This window comes from Aethalodelphis obliquidens, unplaced genomic scaffold, assembly GCF_003676395.1.
Source record: "Aethalodelphis obliquidens isolate GAN/ISIS:26980383/991018 unplaced genomic scaffold, ASM367639v1 scaffold120, whole genome shotgun sequence".
In the NCBI taxonomy this organism is placed as follows: domain Eukaryota; kingdom Metazoa; phylum Chordata; class Mammalia; order Artiodactyla; family Delphinidae; genus Aethalodelphis; species Aethalodelphis obliquidens.
The window spans coordinates 1,167,368-1,186,443 of record NW_020838064.1 but is presented as its reverse complement, the minus strand read 5'-3'; the positions used below and the strand labels follow the sequence as shown (position 1 = coordinate 1,186,443).

Genomic DNA, 19,076 nt, shown 5'->3' with positions numbered 1-19,076 from the left:
TTTCCCTCCAAGTTGGGGGTCATGCCTCAGTCCTCTTATTTTCTTAGAAGCAAGTATCAGATATTTCCATAGCCAAATGGCTCTGTGTCAGGCTCTGTGAGTTCAAATCCTGTTTCTCCTACTTTTTTCTAGTTCTGTTCCCTTGGACAAGTTGCTTGATCGCTCTGTGCCTTGATTTCCCATCTGTCAAATGGGGATGATAAAAAGAATAGTATTTATCTTATAGGGTGGTTGTGGTGATTGCATGAATTAGTGTATGGAAAAGTACCTAAGGCTGCTTGATACCTTGTTGGTAATCATAGACGTTAAGTGATTCTTTTTACCCTATTCTGGGTTTCCCCATCTGTAAAGTAGGAAAAGTAATAGAACTTACTTTATAGGGTCGCTGTTAAGCGTCATGAGATATGCACGTAACGTGCTGAGCACAGCAGTAAGTATTCATCTCTATTATTATTAGGTGTAGATCAAGATTCTTTCAACTGATAAAGATAATGTTAAGGAACCTCCCATTACTCACAGGTTGTAGCCTGAATCCTGCAGGTGTGCATAGAGTTGAGATGTTTGGTGAAACCAACTCGTTAATCAAGGGATCATCCCCATTTTCCAGTGACAGAGGTTGGCTCAGCCCATCTGGTGTCTTTAAAGCCATGCTCAGAAGAACTCCAGCTCTGCTGTGACAGGGCTATCTTGTTCATTCCCAAAAATGGCTGTTGACCAGCTGACTAACCTGCAGGCAGAAATTGAGTCCTGAAAGTGGCAGTCATGCCATTGAAAAGTTAATCTCAGTTTCTTCGGTAGTTTTTCTCTTGAGGTTGCCCTACAAGGCTAGATAGAGTCCTGTTCCCATGCTCAGGGGATTTAAACTCTAGTATAGGAGGTACAGCAGGTATATAAGTTCAGTTTGTGTATTCACACCCTGCACGCCCGTATGACGGTCTTGCAGAGTTTTGTTATGGAAAAATCCTGGGAGAATGACTGCAGGCATAGCTGGCTCCAGGGGCTCAAATGATGTCATGGGCGTGCATGTACGCGCTCTCACTCTCTTTCTTTACATTTCTTCTGTTTTGGCCTCATTCTTTTTTTTTTTTTTTTTTTTTTTTTTTTGCGGTACGCGGGCCTCTCACTGTTGTGGCCTCTCCCGTTGCAGAGCACAGGCTCCGGACGCGCAGGCCCAGCAGCCATGGCTCACGGGCCCAGCCGCTATGCGGCATGTGGGATCCTCCCGGACCGGGGCACGAACCCTCATCCCCTGCATCGGCAGGCGGACTCTCAACCACTGCGCCACCAGGGAAGCCCTGGCCTCATTCTTAAGCTTTGTTTTTTCTCTGCCTCATTTTTAACAGCAACAAATGTATCAGGAAAGGCTCTCATTGCCCTGGCTCGGGTCGTGTGCCAATCACTTGATCCAATCACTTTTGCTTGGAGGAAAAAGTGCTGGGATCATTCCTGGGTTTCCTGACCATCCTGGAACCAGGGAAAGGGTTATTCCACCTGAAACACAAGAAATAATAAGCTAGTCGAACAGGGGTTGGCAAACTTTTCCGATAAAGGGCTAGATAGTAAATATTTTAGCCTCTTGGGCTTAGTTTCTGTTGCAGCTACTCACTTCTATCCTTGTAGTACAAAAGCAACCATAGACAGTTCATTAGTGAATGGGCATAGCTGTGCTCCAATAACACTTCTACAAAATTAGGCAGTGGATTTGGCCCTGTAGTTTGCAGACCTGGGTAATAAACAATTTGGGTGCTGTGACTGGATCCAGGGTGGACAAACGCCACGAATCGGGGGGATCATAGAAAACGAGCCTGCGAGCTCAGGTTGTGTAGGGTCTCAAATGCCAGATTAAGGAATTTGGATTTTCTTCTGAACCAGAGCAGACCCCTGATAGACATTGAAAATCACAGCCTGGTATCTGTTTGCCCCAGATGCAGAGTGTTACAGATGCACGGCCACTGAGTTGGAGGATAGTTTTGCTTTGCCCAGGCTGCTGACCCTTTGTACAAGCAGGGGATTTCTTCTGGGGTGGGACCCTCAGGGAAGACACTAGTTTTGGTTATGCCACAAGCAGAGAAGTGGGCTGGAACCTTCCAGCAGAGCCAGCACACCACACAGTTTCAGGAGGTGCCCTTCACGTGGTGGTCATTATGAATGGGACCACCTAGAGTAGTGCAGTGTACAGTCTGAGCAGCTGTACATGACCTTTGTGCTTCCTAAGATGACCCAGGTCTTCCTTGAATCCTGGGCACACTGAGTACATTTTTGACTGTCAAGATCATGCGAAATATTAAGAGAAATCGGTAAAGGGGAGGCCGGTTAAATCCTCCAGAAAGAGAATTTAGTGCTTGTGCTTTCCTCAGATTTATTTACCAGGCAGGCAGTTGCATGTTATCAAACAGGCAGAGAGTAGAAATGTCAAGTGTATAGGCCTTGTAGTGCTGTTGCTACTGTGACATTAGAACCAAGAACCACAGAACATGCCTCTCTGTGGGGTGGCATGTGGCAGATGAGCTGGCCCTTTGTGTGTGTGATTTGGGGGGACACACCATTAATTGTCACATATGCTTCCATCACGTGGGTCCCCCCAGCTTTCTTGGGCTGGGCTGGGCTGGGCTGGTGAGGGTCAGAAAAACGGTACAATCCGACTGGCTCCTTTTGGGGCAGTGCCAGGAAGACCCTCACTGAAGAGTGAATTAGGTTATTTCTTTGTCCAACAAGCATGTGTTGAGTACCTACTAAGCGCAGGGCTCTTATAGGCCTCCCAGGGGATACCCAGCTCTGTAGCGTGGGGCATGTGATCCGGAGTCTGGTACTGTTGCATTCCACTGGGGTTCTGCCATTTCACAGTGGTGCAGGTCAATTCTCCACCCCTCCCTCCACCCGATTGGGGCCTCCATTTCCCTGTCTGTAAAGGGGGTGGGGGTGGTTCATAACGACTAACTCCTGCATTGATTCAAGGATGAAATGATGGTTCATACAGAGCATTGAGCACAGTGCCTGGCACACAGTAGGTGCTCAGCACCTGGTACTTTTGATCATAGTAAGTACAGATCCCACCCTGTTACGGGAGGAGTGACAAGGCGTGCCCTCAGATCAGAGTGACACAAGATAAGTCAGATGAGAACCACTGGAAAGGTGTATTCATTCACCCATTCACTGAAAAAAATAAACCAGAGCGCCCCAGACGTGCCAGGTGCCGTGCTAGGGCAAGGAGGGCAGTGGTGAGTAAGGCAGATACTGCCCCTGCCCGCGTGGAGCTGTGGCTTAGACGCAGAAGATAGGCAGGCAGGCCACACTGAAGAAGAGTTATGTGCTGAAGTGGGGAAAAGAAGGTGCAGGGATAAGGAGTGACGGGGTGGGAGGAGGTGACGGGACAGGGTGGGACCTCTGAGGAGGTGCTGTTGCAGCTGAGATCTGAACAATGAGGAGGAACAAGACAGGTGACAGGGCAGGAAGAGCATTCCAGGCGGAAGGAACAGAGGGCACGGAGGCTTGATGGTCGCCAAAGGGCCGGGGTGGGCTGGGCATACACTGCTACCGTGTCTGAGAGGACTCAACCAAAGCTTCAGGAAGCAATGGCCTTTAAGCTGATCCTTGAAGACTGATGGGACTTCACAGGTGGAGGCAGCGGCCTCGGTGAGGTATGACAGCCGGGAAACAGGCCATGCAGGCGGAGGGGCCCCAGTGGCCGCGTCGCATTTTGGTCCTGCCTTCCTTGGGAGGTGCTGCTGCTTCATTTACAGGAGAGAGAGAAGGACTGATCTAGTACGATCGCATCTCTGTGCCCTCGCCTGCCCCCTTCCATGCCCCACATTCCATCTGCTCCATTCTCCTTTTTTTTTTTTTTGCGGTACGCGGGCCTCTCACTGTTGTGGCCTCTCCCGCTGCGGAGCACAGGCTCCGGACGCCCAGGCCCAGCGGCCATGGCTTACAGGCCCAGCCGCTCCACGGCATGTGGGATCTTCCCGGACCGGGGCACGAACCTGCGTCCCCTGCATCGGCAGGCAGACTCCCAACCACTGCGCCACCAGGGAAGCCCCTCCGTTCTCCTTTTACAGACCAGGAGCAGGAGGCAAGCAAGGACTGGGAGTTTCGCCCCGTAACGTGCCCATTCGTCCTGGCTGTGACCCTAGCTTTGGAGGAACATCAGATCAGTCTCGTGTCATGCCCAGGCTGCATCTGCAGACCTTATAGAATTTGAAAGTTGCATTTTTCAAGACTAGTTTCGCCTCAGGTTTAAATGTCAAGTTGGGGGATGCAGTCTTGAAGGTATGGCCGAGGGGCTTGCTGTCAGCAGCATCAGTCTCACGGCCACTTTGCAAGCTGTCTCCCCGCCCCTTCCCCTTCCCAGCGTCCTTAGTAGCTGTGTGAGTATTGGGGGATCTTAAAGCCACCTGTGCTATAATAACATCAATTAAAATGTATTGAGCACTTACCTGCAACATACCAACCACTGTTCTAAGCATTTTATATTGTTAACTCAGTGTTCACAGCAACTGGGTAAGGCAGGTACTATTATTAGTCCCATTTTATAGATGGGGAGACGGAGGCACAGAGAGAGGGAGGGACTTGCCTTGAGCTAGCTCTTAATTACTACCTTGTACCGCCGCCCCCCGAAGTGCTTTCTATTTTTTCAGCATTTCTCATCCTTATTGGGAGCACACTGAGTTGTGGCTGCTGCTAATTCGCAGCTGTTTCTACACATCAAAATGTTGCTCTTAAATCATTGATTCTCAGGGCCATTTTGTAGCCATAGCCTTGCCATTCAAAGAAACTTGGAGTGACATTGTTATAGGATATTTTTTAAAGATCTTATAGACACAGTGACTGTTGAAATAGTGGGACACTTCTTACCAAAAGCCACTCGCAGAAGTTCTGATGCATATAAACGGCCACATTCTCCCTTCCAGACTGAAGACTGACAGGTCTTGTCTTGGTTTAGTCAAAGTGGTACCCTCCGTGTGGCAGCATCCTGAGGAAGTTTCCATACCCCTCCCCCCACCCCAGCCTCAGCTCTGAAATTGTGCAAATTCTTGACGGATTGTTCTAAATTGGGAAATACTCATTTATATCATTTCACATTTTGTACAACAAGCAAGATGTTATTGAGAGTTAACAGCTATTGAGAGTTTATTTCAAATTTGCTTTATTCCAAGTTGCATAACCTGGGTCTGAGAGCAGTTTCGTCATGGGTCTGTCTCCCATGGGACAGAGATGCCAATCCCTGGGGATTCTCTGACAACCACTGAGACCTCTTCTCTCCTACAGGTTGGCCAGCCGGAGCAGTGACAAGGACGGGAACTCTGTCCACACAGCCAGTGAAGTCCCGCTGACCCCACGGACCAACTCCCCAGATCGGAGATGCTCGTCCTCGGACACATCTAAGTCTACATACAGCCTGACCCGGAGGATTTCAAGTAAGCGTCTCTGCCGTGACGGTCAGGGGTCCTGGCTCGAGCAAGCCTTGCTGCTCAGCTGCCACTCAGAGTCTGTGAAGTACACCCCCGCTATCTGGGTCCCCAGGACAAATGGAGAAAGCTGGCATTCCCAGACACTCAGGAGCATCCCCGGGAAAGATGTGAAGGACAGGGTCATCTCTGGGGAGGGGGTGGAGTGGTGTGACAGGCCAGGAGACAAGATGACAGAGATCATGGCAGTGTGACAAAGGAGGGCATCGCACCTGATTTCTTCCAAGTTCAGTGAGAAGCGATCATTTTGATTGATTTTTGTAGTATTGATCACAAGTTTCATTGAATTGGCTCAGTTGATGACATTGTCATCATATTATCATTTCGGACCCCGAAAGGCAAGTGTTAGTTACCATGTTACGTAGCAGGGCTTGCAAATTCAAGTGACTTCAGGGGCCAAATGGATTGTGTCAGTGACTGAGTGCAGAGGGTTGGAGAGAGATAAATATCACCCTAATGCAGTGACAAATGGCAGCTGACTCTTGGCCTTGTACTAGGGCAGGGTAGGGATTGGGGCCAGTTAGGAAGCTAATGTCTCATTGAACGGGGCCAGCTACTACTCAGCTCTTGCCATGTGGGATTGTATTGCCTGATCTTTGGAAAGGGAAACTGGCAGTCTGGGTTTTTATATGAAACTTCTTTACTTTTAAACTCAAACAGAATGTATCTCTGGGTTGAATGTGGCCCTCAGGCCACTCAGTTTGTCCATGTATAGCCTGTGTGTTTGACCAGATGGCATGATCTGGGTGGGAAGGAGAAAGCCCAGAGACTCCCAACCTCCTGTCACTCCCCAAATGAGTCTCCTCTGTTTCATTCAGCTGATGTCTGAAATTCACTTAACAGGGAAAAAGCTTAAATTCATGAAACTAATCCACTCAGCTGGAAATGACTGATGTCTGATCTTTCCCGGGACTATGGGGGGAAGAAGAAGGAAGTAAAGTTCAAGGGCTTGAAATAGTGAAACGGAGGGGATGTCGGGCTTCTGTAGCCTCAGTCTTTCCATCTGTAGAATGAGAGGGCTGTCCTGCCCCCCACGCTGGTCACAGCGGCCACCACCCATGTGGCTGAGCTGAGATGCCCCGCACCTGTTACATACCCAATGGATTTTGAAGCCAGTGTGAAAAAAGAGAATTTATAGTGTCTCACTAAAATGTTTTTACATTGCGTGCATATTGAAATGATTATATTTTGGATATATTGGATATTAAAATTGATTTCACCTGTTTCTTGGTAGTTTTAAAAACTTGTGGCTACCGGAAAATTTTAAGTTACCTCTGTGGCTTGTACATCTGTATCTGGCTCGCATTTATTTTCTCTTGGATGGCGCTAGTCTAGATGATTCCTAAATCTCGTGCCCAGCTCTATACAGAGATGACTGCATTCAGCACACATTTATCAGAGAGTGCAGCCACGCACCGGCAAAGGCTCGTGATTTTAGCCAGCAAGACAGGCTTTGGGCAATTAACAAGATGCCATGAAAGGACAAATACCAATCCTATTAATACGAGGCATCTCATAATCAAACTCCTAAGCCCAGAGAGTAGAATATGGTTCCCAGGGGGAGCTGGAACCAGGCAGGTGTTGGTTTCACTTATGCCAGATGAGTAAGTTCTAGAGAGTCACTGTCCAGCAGAGTGCATAAAATTAACAGTACTGTATGGAGTACTTAAAAAAGAGGGTAGCTCTTATGTTCTTACCACACACATAAAATTAAATAAAGAAAGAAAGCAGGAGGAAACTTCTGAAGGTGATGGATACGTTTATGGTATAGGTTGTGGTGACGGTTTCATGGGTGCAAACTTATCTCCAAACTCATCAAGTTGTGTATATTAAATATAGACAGGTTTTTGTATGTCAATCATGCCTCAATTAAGTCCTTTAAAAATGAAAAAAGAATGCCATGAGCTCATTGCTAGAGTAGAGGGATGAGCAGAGATTGGAATGATGAACTGGGAGCAGTGAACTCTGCTGCTTGCCGGGGAGAGGTATCCCGTAAGTGACGAGGTGTGAGTGTGATCCTTGAAGATGGGCAGTAGCTACCATTTAGTGCCTCTTAACCATGTGCGTGTTCTGTGCTGAGCCCTCTCTGCATTGCTCAGTGAATCTTCACCACAGTCCCTGAGGTGGGTGCTGTGATGGACTCCATGTTTCAGATGGGAAAACCGAGTGTGTAAAATGTGCCTGGAGTCACACGGCTCATTACTAGAGATTCACACTCACTGGGAAGTAGCCGGGTTGGAATTTGACCCAGGCACTCTGGCCCCAGAGCCTACTCTGTGAAAGTAGAGGCAGTATAGGGTAATGGTTAGAGCCAGACTCTGGGGCCAGACAGGTGGGGCTTGACTCCTGGCTCCTCCTCTTACTAGTTGTGTGACCTTTGGTGAGTGACTTAAAGTTTCTGTTTCCTCATCTGTAAAGTGGAGATAACAGTCTCTGGCTAATACCTTGTGAAGATTAGATAACTGGATATACGCAGCGCAGTTAGGGCAGTGCCTGGCGCTTAGCTGCCGTGATGATGGCGATGGGGATGGCTGTACCGCCAGGCTGCCTCCCATAGAGTAAATAAGAGAATTCCCGGGAGTGGAGAGCACCTGGCAAAGAGCATCATGAAGCAGAGCGAACAGGTGTGAGGATCCGGGAACTGTCGTCAGTCTCACAGATCGGCCCAGGTCCGGTCCGGTACTTGGTGTGGTGTTCATTGTTATTTCTGATGGGTGTGTAGGTCTCGATTCCAGACGACCCAGCTCCCCACTCATCGATATTAAACCCATCGAGTTCGGCGTTCTCAGCTCCAAGAAGGAGCCCATCCAGCCCTCGGTGCTCAGACGGACCTATACCCCGGATGACTATTTCAGAAAGTTCGAGCCCCGCCTGTACTCCCTCGGCTCCAACAGCGACGACGTGGACTTTCTGACGGACGCAGAGATCCTGTCCAAGTACCAGCTGGGCATGCTGCACTTCAGCACCCAGTACGACCTGCTGCACAACCACCTGACGGTGCGCGTGATCGAGGCCAGGGACCTGCCACCTCCCATCTCCCACGATGGCGCGCGCCAGGACATGGCGCACTCCAACCCCTACGTCAAGATCTGCCTCCTGCCGGACCAGAAGAACTCCAAGCAGACCGGGGTCAAACGCAAGACCCAGAAGCCCGTGTTCGAGGAGCGCTACACCTTTGAGATCCCCTTCCTGGAGGCGCAGAGGAGGACCCTGCTGCTGACTGTGCTGGACTTTGATAAGTTCTCACGCCACTGTGTCATCGGCAAGGTGGCCGTGCCTTTGTGCGAGGTCGACTTGGTGAAAGGCGGACACTGGTGGAAGGCGCTGATTCCCAGTTCTCAGGTAAGGGATGGGTTGGCAGCATCTCCTCTTGGGAGCTTTTTAAAAAAATGATTATTTTTATCTCAGTATTTAACTTTTTTTTTATTTGCATTTTTAAAACCTCTGGTTTTTAAAATAATTTTTGACTCCCAAGAAGTTGCAAGAACAGTACAGAGAGTCCTGTGTATTCTTCATCCAGCTTCCCCGATGATAAATCTGATACGATCCGAGTGCGTTAGCGATACCAGAAAACTGATGTTAGTAACTAAACTACAGACCCTGTGCAATTTTCCCATGTGTGTGGGTTCATGTGGCCACCACTGCCCTGGGAGCTCTTTGTCATTGATGCTGGGTTATTTACTAAGGAGAGTGATGGTCCTGGGTATGAAGCTATCAGTCATTTTGACTTTCAGAAATTGATTTGGGAAAAATAAAATGAAGGCTGGAGAACGGGATGATAGATGGATTTTTTTCAGGCAAATTGTGAGATTAGCCTCCTTCCCTCTTCCAGCCCAGGGAAGAGCAATTGGCCCCTTGGGGAGCCACCCATGGACCAGGCTGTCTCACCAGTGGACTTTTAGGGTCCCTCCCTTGGGCATTCTGTGGGCTGGAGGACAGCACTGCCCCCACTGTGGGTGCAAAGATATGAGGGGAGTGTATGGGAAGGAAAAAACCCCACCAGTTGGAGGCTGGTCTAGCCCGTCCACGCGGGGACAGTGATCCTGTGTAACGCAGATGGGATTATTTTGCATCGAATACATCAAGGGGCTTCTAAAGCCGAGGTCTACTGGCCAGGGATTTGATACGCTAGCATCACATTTGGGGTGCAGGTGTTAAACATGAGGGCTGGAGGGGCTGTTCCACTGTGTGTGTGTGTGTACACATCTTCAAAGCTATCACTCTCTTAGTTTATATTCCCCAAGAAAAAGAAGACCCTGAGGCAGGGGAAGTCATTTAATAGGGAGGTGACACCAGAGGAAACACCAGGAGGGGGTGGGAAAGTCGCATGAGGGGTGCAGTTATTGAGCCGACCACCACTGTGGGTGACTGGAGCTGAAACCTGCTGGGGGAACTGGGAGCCAGTGTCAGACACCTAAGAGCCTTTCCACCTGAGGGGTGAAGGAGCCGGGGTCTTTGTACAGCACCTCCTATTAGCCACTGAATGAGGGCTGGGGGGATGGGGAGGTTCATTTCCTGGTATTTCTGTCCTGTTACACTGGCAGGTACAGAGACTTTTGTTGTTGTTGTTGTTGTTGTTGTTTTGCGGTACGCGGGCCTCTCACCGTTGTGGCCTCTCCTGTTGGCGGAGCACAGGCTCCGGACGCGCGGGCTCAGCGGCCGTGGCTCATGGGCCCAGCCGCTCTGCGGCATGTGGGATCTTCCCGGAACAGGGCACGAACCCGTGTCCCTTGCATCGGCAGGCGGACTCTCAACCACTGCACCACCAGGGAAGCCCGGTACAGAGACTTTTGACATCCACAAATGCAAAAATAAGTGCAGGAGCTGGCAGGCTGAAGTGGTCACGGTCAGGAGAAGCGGGCACGATGTTGGCAGTGTCTGCTATAATCCCAAATCCTCTTTCCCATCACACGATCAGGATATATTTGGTGCTTTGTGTGTATCCTCCTCGATATTTGATATCACTCGCTTTTCAACTGTCAAGAAAATTATGTTGAAAGAGGGAGGCCCACCTGACAAAATAAATTCCAAATTTGCCAGCTCCTCCCTTCACGTCAGTGGAAGGCCCCGGAGGTAGAGAGTCCGGACATCCCCATACCTGGCTCTTGTAGGTCTTGGCTGAAAGGTTACCTTGCCTGAAATGGAAAGTCTTCCTGGCCCCTCTGCCCTGGTTTGGTTCTCCTGAAAGCTGAGGCCAAGGCCGGGGCCTGGGTGCAGATCGTTAATTTAGGAGGTGATCCCAAGAAGCAGAAGTGAGAGCTGAGGAGGAGACGGGGAAGGAGGGGTCGTCAGAGTCAGTGGTGGTTCTGAAGGTCGCCCTTCTGGCACTGGGACGGACATGGAGCCCGTCCTAGCACACTGGCCAGGTGGGCTCCCGAAACCTCACTGAAGGGCTAGGGCAGAAAAGAGAAGGAGCCCAAGTGTACTGGTGTGCACCAGGTGTGCCGCCCTCTGCCTGAGCTGAGACCTCGCCCGACAGGACCATGGGAACATTTGTATCAGACACCAGAGGCAGCCCCCGCCCCGGGCACTCCCCGCCCGCTTCTCCTGCTTTAGTTTTCTCTATGGCACTTGTCATCATCCCGTAGACGTACGTTTTATGGTCTGTCTCCCCTGCTAGTATGTGAACCCTGGGAGGGCAGTGGCTTTTGTCTGTTCGTTCACCGCTCTCTCACCTGCTCCTGGAACAGTGGCTGGCACGTGGTAGTGCTCAGCAATATTTATTGAATGAGTAGAGGATGGAGGAAGGAAGGATCCCCAAAGTAAATTTCCTTCTCCTCTCCCTCCCCCTTCCTCCTTTCCTTCTTCTTCTTCTTTCTCATGTAAAGAAAGGCTCGTGGAAATTGAGGGAAGAATGGACTCATATCTGCCGTCTCAAGCTTGCTCTGGAATTTATACTCTTTGAGTGGGAAGGTCAGTGTCTGCGGTTGGGGTCCCGAGGAGCAGAGCTTGAGATAGCATTTCAGTGTGGATTAGTTTCCTTAGGGCTGCTGTGACAAAGCACCACAAATTGGGTGGTTTAAAACTACAGAAATTTGGGGCTTCCCCGGTGGCGCAGTGGTTGAGAGTCCGCCTGCCGATGCAGGGGACACGGGTTTGTGCCCCGGTCTGGGAAGATCCCACATGCCGCGGAGCCGCTGGACCCGTGAGCCATGGTCGCTGAGCCTGCACGTCCGGAGCCTGTGCTCCGCAGCGGGAGAGGCCACAGCAGTGAGAGGCCCGCGTACCGCAAAAAAAAAAAAAAAAAAAACTACAGAAATTTATAGTCTCAGAGTTTGGAGACTTTCAGTCAAAGAGCAAGGTGCTGTCAGAGCCGTGCTTCCTCTGAAACCCAGAGGGGATCCTTCCTTGCCTATTTCTAGCTGCTGGTTGTTGGCAGTCTTGGCTTATAGCTGCCTCACTCTCATCTCTGCCTCCCCCTCACTTAGCCTGCCTTCGCTCTGTGTGTGTCTGTGTCTTTTCTTGTAAGAACATCAGTCATGTTGGATTAGGGGCCCACCCTACTCCACGATGACCTCATCTTCAATAATCCCATCTGGAACGACCCTATTTCCAAATGAGGTCACATTCTGAGGTACTGAGGGCTAGGAGGTCAACACATCTTTGGGGGATACAATTCAATCCAAAATGGGCCGCAAGAGAAAACCCTGCAGGGGTGGGTGTGAAGTGGTCAAGGTGAAGGGTGACAGCCAAGCAAGGCTGAGCCTCAGCCTGGTGTGTGGTGGGGAGGGGACTCTAGGTCCTGGATCTCATTGTAGCATTTCCTCCTTCAGACAAGGGAGCCAGCCAGCCCACATTGTCAGTCATTGGCGGGGACCATACTGGGAAATCCGATTTTCAGCCGGGCAGCCCTGGGCCTTCCTGAAGCCTCTATAGTATGGAATAGTGGTTCTGAACAGGGACAGTTCTGGTCCCAGGACATTTGTCAGTGCTGGGAGACATTTTGGGTTAGGTGGATGGGAGAGTGCTGCTGGCCTCGGGCGGGTAGAGACTAGAGATGCTGCTGAACGTCCCGCAACGCACAGGGTAGACCCTACAACACAGAATGATCTGGCCCACGATGTCCGTAGTGCTGTGGGGTGAAGGGGAGGATGGAGGTTGGGGGGACGGAGCAGGGTCTGCCGTGACAGGCAAGACAGGAGCTGGGCTGTTCCCTGTTGGGGAAGGAGGGTTTTCCAGGGAGAGACAGTTGTCAGGGGTCGGGGTCGGGCCAAGGGGAAGATGATGTGAGGGGTAGATCTCCAGGTAGCTGCTTCGGTTTTCATTCCAAATGTGAAAAAGGAGATAGCGGTTTTGAACAAAAATCCACATGAAGCAAAATAGACCTGCATTGGAGACAGAAAACGAAATCCTCACACAGTGCGCCCAGGCGGTTAGGTTGGCCATCACCGCTGACTTCCATTGGAGGCAGGCGTCTGCCTTCGCCAGAGCGCTCCGAAGATGCAGCTGCGTGGGCGGGGGGTGGAAGCAGTTTCTCGTTTTCAGCCTGACTTCGTGGTATGTGGGTCAGAGCGACTCTGAGGGTTTATTAGTTCCACAGTCTGCCGTGGAGACCCCGTGGGGGCGTATAGATTGCTGGCTTGTAGGGCCAGCATATAGGCATCTTCTGGCTCACGGCAGAATGTCCCAGTTGTTTTGTGCCTTTGAACATTGTGTCTTTGATCTTGACATTCAGGAAATTAGCAGCTAATGGATCTACTGCAGATTTTTTGGTCACATTGAGAACGCTGGGCCAAAAGATAATGGAAATGAAGACATAGAAATACCGAAGTGTGTGGTGTGATTGATGTGGTATGAAGTTATAGTGGCCTCTGAGAGAAATTCTCTCATCCAAGTGGATTGAAGTGAATTGATACTTTGGCCATTTAGAGGTGAAATCCGTGTAGTCTCAACTCTTTTTTTAAAAATTATTAATCATTGTGACAAAACACACATAACATAAAATTAACCATCTTTCAGTGGTGTTGAGTACATACACACACGTCATCACCCCCCACCCATATCCAGAACTCTTTTCATCTTGCAAGAAATGAAACTCTGTTCCCATTAAACAATAGCTCCCCATACCCCACTGGCCCCAGCGCCTGGCAACCACCACTCTACTTTCTGTTTGACTACTTTGGGTACCTCATATAAGTGGAATGACACAATATTTGTCTCTTTGGGGCTGGTTTATTTCACTTAGCCTAATGTCCTCAAGGTTCATCCATGTTGTAGCATGTGGCAGGATTTCCTTTTGAAGCCTGTGTCATATTCCATTGCATGGATAGACCACGTTTTGTTTGTTTTTTCATGCATGCATTGATGCTTCCATGTTTTGGTTATTGGGAATAATGCTGCTATGAACAGGGGTGTGCAGTTATTTCTTCAACCTTTTTTTGAGCCAGAAAAACATTCAGGATGAAGGACGTTCGTTTTCTCTTGAGATCATGTGGTTTGGGGAAGGACGGGGGAGGGAGGTGGAAAGAGCAGAGGTCCCGTGGGCATGCCAGAACCTCACAGAGCATTAGGAGGAACCAGCGTTCTTGTTCCAGCCCTTTCACTCGTTCCCTTGTGACTGGAGTCATGTAACCCTGTAGGTCTTTGTTTGCTCGTGTCAGGTGGAGACATGGTGCCTGCTGCCCGCTCCCTTGCAGTGCCTCTCTAGGGCTATAAACTCTTCTCAGGAGAAAGTAGCTTCTGGCTGTGAAAGTCCCTCGAGTTGAGGAAAATTATAAATATACTGTACATTATAAATATACAGTCAAAATATTGTACATATATAAACTATCCGTTTATTTAGTCAATGAGTATTTGTTAGGTGATTGTCATGCTCTAGGGGCTGGGGCTACTAATTTCACTCTGAGTTTCCTGAGTGTCTACCATGAGCCAAGCAACGTTCTACATGTGCTCACTTGTCTATCTTCACAAGGGCCCATTTTACAAAGTGGGGAAACTGGGCAGAGAGAAGCTAAGTCATCTTTCTGTGCTGAGTGGTAGAACTGAGGTCTTTGGCTTACAAAGTGATGCACCATAACCAAGACATGAGACTGGTTCTCTACAGCAAGCAAAACAGAGCCCCTGCCCTCATGGAGCTTACATTCTAGTGGACATAGATACTCAGTGAACGAATTAACACATCATGCCTGTTGGCATTGTCTCTGCCGGGAGGAAAAAGAAAGCAGGATAAGGGGCTGGAGAGGGGTGGCTGAGTGGTGAGACTGGGGAAGCTGTTCTAGGTGGGTGAGGAGATGGCATTTCAGTAGAGAGCTGGAAGGGTTGAGGGAGTGAGCCTGGAGGATGTCCAGGGGAAGAGCATTCCAAACAGTGAGTATAGGAAGTGCAAAGGCCCTGAGGCAGAGTGTGTTGAAGGCTGGAGGAGAGTGAGTGAGGAGAGAGCAGCAGGAGTTGAGGTTGAACTGGCTTAAAAGGCCCCATCACATTGATCTTGTAGGCTGAGGTAAAGGCTTGGATTTTATTCCTGTGGGTGACGGGAAGCCTTGGAGTATTTTGAGAAGGAGGGTGACCCAGCCAGGCTGCCTGGAGAGAACTGTTCCTGGGGGACCCACAAGTACTTATTTCCAAAATATATAAAGAACTCCAACTAACATAACATTGTAAAGCAACTATACCCCAATTTAAAAAAAAGCAAAAGCCAAAAAAACCTCCAATGACTCAAAAATACAAGACAAAATCCTATTCTTAAATGGGCAACAATTTCGAACAGATGTTTCACAGCAGAAGACTCATGCAAATGGTCTAAAGGCACATGGGGAAGTGCTCAACTTCATCATCCATCAGAGAAATGCAGGTTATAACCTTAGTGAGATACCACTACAACCCACCTACCAGAATGTCTAAAATCACAAAGACTGACAACATCCAATGTTGGTGAAGGTGTGGAGCCACTGGAACTCTCGGGCAGTGCTGTGGGTGTATCACGTGATGTAACCCCTTAGGAAGAAATTCTAGTGGGTTCTTGTAAAACTAAACCGATGTCTACCCCACCATCCAGCAGTGCCACTCCCAAGAGAAATGAAAATGTTATGTCCACACAAAAACTTGTACATGCATTATCAGAGAAGCTCTACATGTAATAGCCCCAGACTAGAAATTGCCCGGGTGTCCATCCACAGGATAAAGGATAACAAACTATGGTGTATTCATGTAATGGAACATTATTCAGCAGTAAGTAGGAAAAAGGACTGATACAGAGTGGATGAATGTCACAAACATTATGCTGAGGAGGACATCCTGCTGACAATCATTATGAGAAATAGAAGTCAGACCCAAGAGAGCCCATATAGATGATCGCATATATATAAAGTTCAAGAAACGACAAAACTAATCTATGGTGAAAAATCAAAACAGTGGTTGTGACTGGGGAAGGGGATTGACTGGAAAGGGGCCAAAGGGAAGTTTCTAGACTAATAGTGATAGGGCGTTGGATACACAGGTGTATGCATTTGTCAAACTCATCACGTAAGGTTTGCACATTTCATTGCATATAAATTTTATCTGAAAAATAAAAGAGCCGTCAACCTCAAATTCTGGTTAATGATATGCCTGCTGAAGTGTTCAGGTCACTAGTGCCTGCAGCTTACTTTAAAATGCTCTCAGAAAAAGATTGATAGATATGCGATAAAGCAAATATAGCATATTTTCAAAATATTAGTTGCAGAATTAATAACTGTTCATTGTACGAGCTCGGTGATATATTTAAAGGGGTTCAGTGTACAGTTATTTCAGCTTCTCTGTATTTGATAACGTTCATAAGAAAATGTTGGGGAACACCAGTTAGGAGTAATACGCTGCGGGCTTCCGGGTGGGAAGGGGAGCGGACAAGTGCCCAGCTTGGGAGACAGTTTGAAGGCAGCGTCTTTGATCCCCAGAGCCAGCCCCTTAGCCTTTACACTCCAGCTTCAGGGGTGCTGTAAATGAGGGCTCTCAAACAGAGGAGGGATTCTCAAACAGGGGATGCTGCTGTTGTCTTACTTCCCAAGCACCAGAATCACCCAGGAGCTGTGCCTGTGGGGTTCCCAGACCTCAGCCTCCTGGATTCTGATTTCTTAAGTCTTGGGTGAACCTGCACTTGAGTGAATGTGCTGGGAGAGTCTGACATAAGTGAACTGCGGACCTCATTCTGGGAGGCACTTGGGTGGCCAGTGGAATGCTGAAGGGGCTGGGCTGTTGCAGCTGGACAGACAGGTCTGAGATGTGGTGTCGCTGGTCGGCTGCTGTGTTGGTTTAGCGAGCTGGCCTGGCTGCCTGCAAGCCCGATCTAGGCTGCCATTAGGATGGTATTTTATGGAGCTGTCTGGGAAAGGGGCAGGCTCCGGGTAGCGTGCTCTTAGATGTTCTTGGGGGATAATTCGGAGTCATGTGGGGTGTAGTATCTCTTATTACAAAGCCACATTGCCTGCTGAGGAACAATGTTTGATTTGAGCCCAGAGAAAGAAAATGTGCTTAGTCAAAAGTGATATTTGCACATCTGGCTACTGGATATTTATGTTTCTGAAAACTGCTTTAATGTGAGATTTGCTTTGTCCAAAGGAATGCCTTTTAGACCTTCAGTGCCTATAATTCAGGGCCCGTGGCTTAGGAAGTGAAGTCTGTGTGTGTTGCCTTTGCAGCATAAGAGTCAGAGGTGGTGGCAATAAGCGTGTTCTGGTTCTCACCACATACCAGACCCTGGGCTCGGTGTAATACTTAACGATTCCCCACCAGATGGATGGCACTGGCACCTGCATTTTATAGATGGGGACCCTGAGCCTCAGGAAGGTTAAGAAACTTACCCAAAATTGCACAGCTGGAGTAGGGACTTGAACCTGAGACGGACTGCAAGCCCATATCCATAACCGCTATGAAATAATCTATTGAGGAGGAAGTCCTGGCTGAGGACTTTGTAAATTGACTTACCCCGTGTAACTTGGATGTGATAAGACTGTATTTCTCATAAGTATACCCAGATTTTTATATCAGTGTGTATCTTGCTTCTTTCCACCTTCGGAGCCATTCAGAGGATTTCTGTGTTTGCTTGGAGCCCCTTAGGAGAGCCTTCAGAGTCTGAGGGGTGAGCTGGTGGCCTTCTTCAGGAGCACCAAACTGATTGGATCTTTGGAAGAGGCCAAAGGACAGTCTGATTTGGTAACCAAGTTGATTGTCAGTGTGGGAACTGCTGTTCTGATTGAGCAATAGAAGAAAAATTGCATGACTCTGAAGTAAGAGATTTACTTTCTTAGGTGGCTCCCAAAATGCTGGTTACAGCCGACAGAACCCATCACAGACTGGCTTCGGTCAAAGAGAAAAGTCTGCGGTTGTGTGGGCTCCAGGCTCCACTGAGTCTGGCGTCCAGGTTGTATCCTGGGAATTTCTCAGCTGGAATGTTCCTCAGCGCCGCCTTCATCCGTTGCCTTTCTTCTCAGGAAGGCCCTTTCCCCAGGGAAGCAAATCCCGGGCTTACCTCCTGCCAGCTGGGCCACACCAGTGGAAAGAGAGATCCCCTGTCCCGAAAGTTCCAGAAGTCCCAGGGAGGATTCTCAGGGGCCTGGCCTCCCTCATCCTGCCCTCCTCATGCACAGTGGAGCGTGGCTTTTCACAGCCTTGAAGTGGGAAGGAGTGCCGTTTCAGAGAAGGAAGCATGACTGTCTCCTTATTTCACTGCCATAGCCACAGTTTTTATTGCTGAAGCTTCTCTGGCTAATATCCCCACGGAAGAACTTGGCAGGCAGGGTTCAAGAGCTGGCCCTGGTGGCAGGCATGTGTCAACTATTTGGAACGTCCTGGTGGTGGGTGGGTGGACTCCTAGCCCTGGGAGTGTCTCCCATGGCCTCTTACTGTTGGGGTCCCTTCAGTGAGGAGCAGCCCGGGAGGGTGGGCCCTAGTCAGATGGTCCAATCCCAGCTCCCTTCTCTGGGGCTCACTGCCCCCTGAGAGAGTCATCTATTGGCCTAGGTCGAGCTCCCCTAGAAATAGACCCTGAGATCAAGATTTGAGTGCAAGTATTTTATTTGGGGGGTGATTCCAAGAAGAACCAGTGTTATCAGGCAAGTCCCCACTGTGGGCACGTGGATCGCGACCCTCCTGGACTCTCGGTGTAGGCTTCCCCAGGGGTGGGGGGCGCTGGGGCATGTGTTCCCCAACTCCCAGCAGGCACAGGTTGAAGGATGTTTCCAGAAGCGCTTAATTCCCCAGGCTCCTCCAGCCTGCCTTATGCATCTGAGGAGAGAGTGTTACCAAACCGAACCAGGGTCGACTCGCCTGCGTACAGTAAAGCCAGCCCGCTGACACTGGGTTGTGGTGAAGGAAAGTACAACATTTATTGCAGGGCACCAAGCAGGGAGAACAGGCAACTCGTGCTCAAAAGACCCAAACTCCCAATGGCTTTCAGAGAAGGGGTTTTAAAGGCAGTGGGAGGGAGGGGGCTGCAGGGTGTGTGATCAGCTCGTGCTCAATTCTCGGGTTGGTCGGCATGAAGGTGAAGTTTCAAGCATCATCAGCCTTCTGATTTCAACCAGCCTAGGGCCTGCGTTCTTGCGATCAGCAGTTTCCATCTGGAGGGGGTCAGCTTCCTATAAAAACAACTTAGGACTGTGTGTCAGGCCTGTATCTGTGTCTTTCAGGGAACTGGAA

At 49.4% G+C, this 19,076-nt stretch overlaps 1 protein-coding gene across 4 annotated transcripts in view; it reads left to right on the top strand.

Moving 5' to 3' along the window:
- SYT17 (synaptotagmin 17) overlaps window positions 1–19,076 on the top strand; it is a 115,725-nt gene that overhangs the window by 35,020 nt on the left and 61,629 nt on the right. For all 4 annotated transcript variants that reach the window (XM_027098111.1, XM_027098113.1, XM_027098112.1 and 1 more), the window contains 2 exons: window positions 5,266–5,414; window positions 8,188–8,807. In XM_027098111.1, the coding sequence (XP_026953912.1) occupies window positions 5,266–5,414; window positions 8,188–8,807 (769 nt within the window). The remainder of the gene's footprint in view (window positions 1–5,265; window positions 5,415–8,187; window positions 8,808–19,076) is intronic.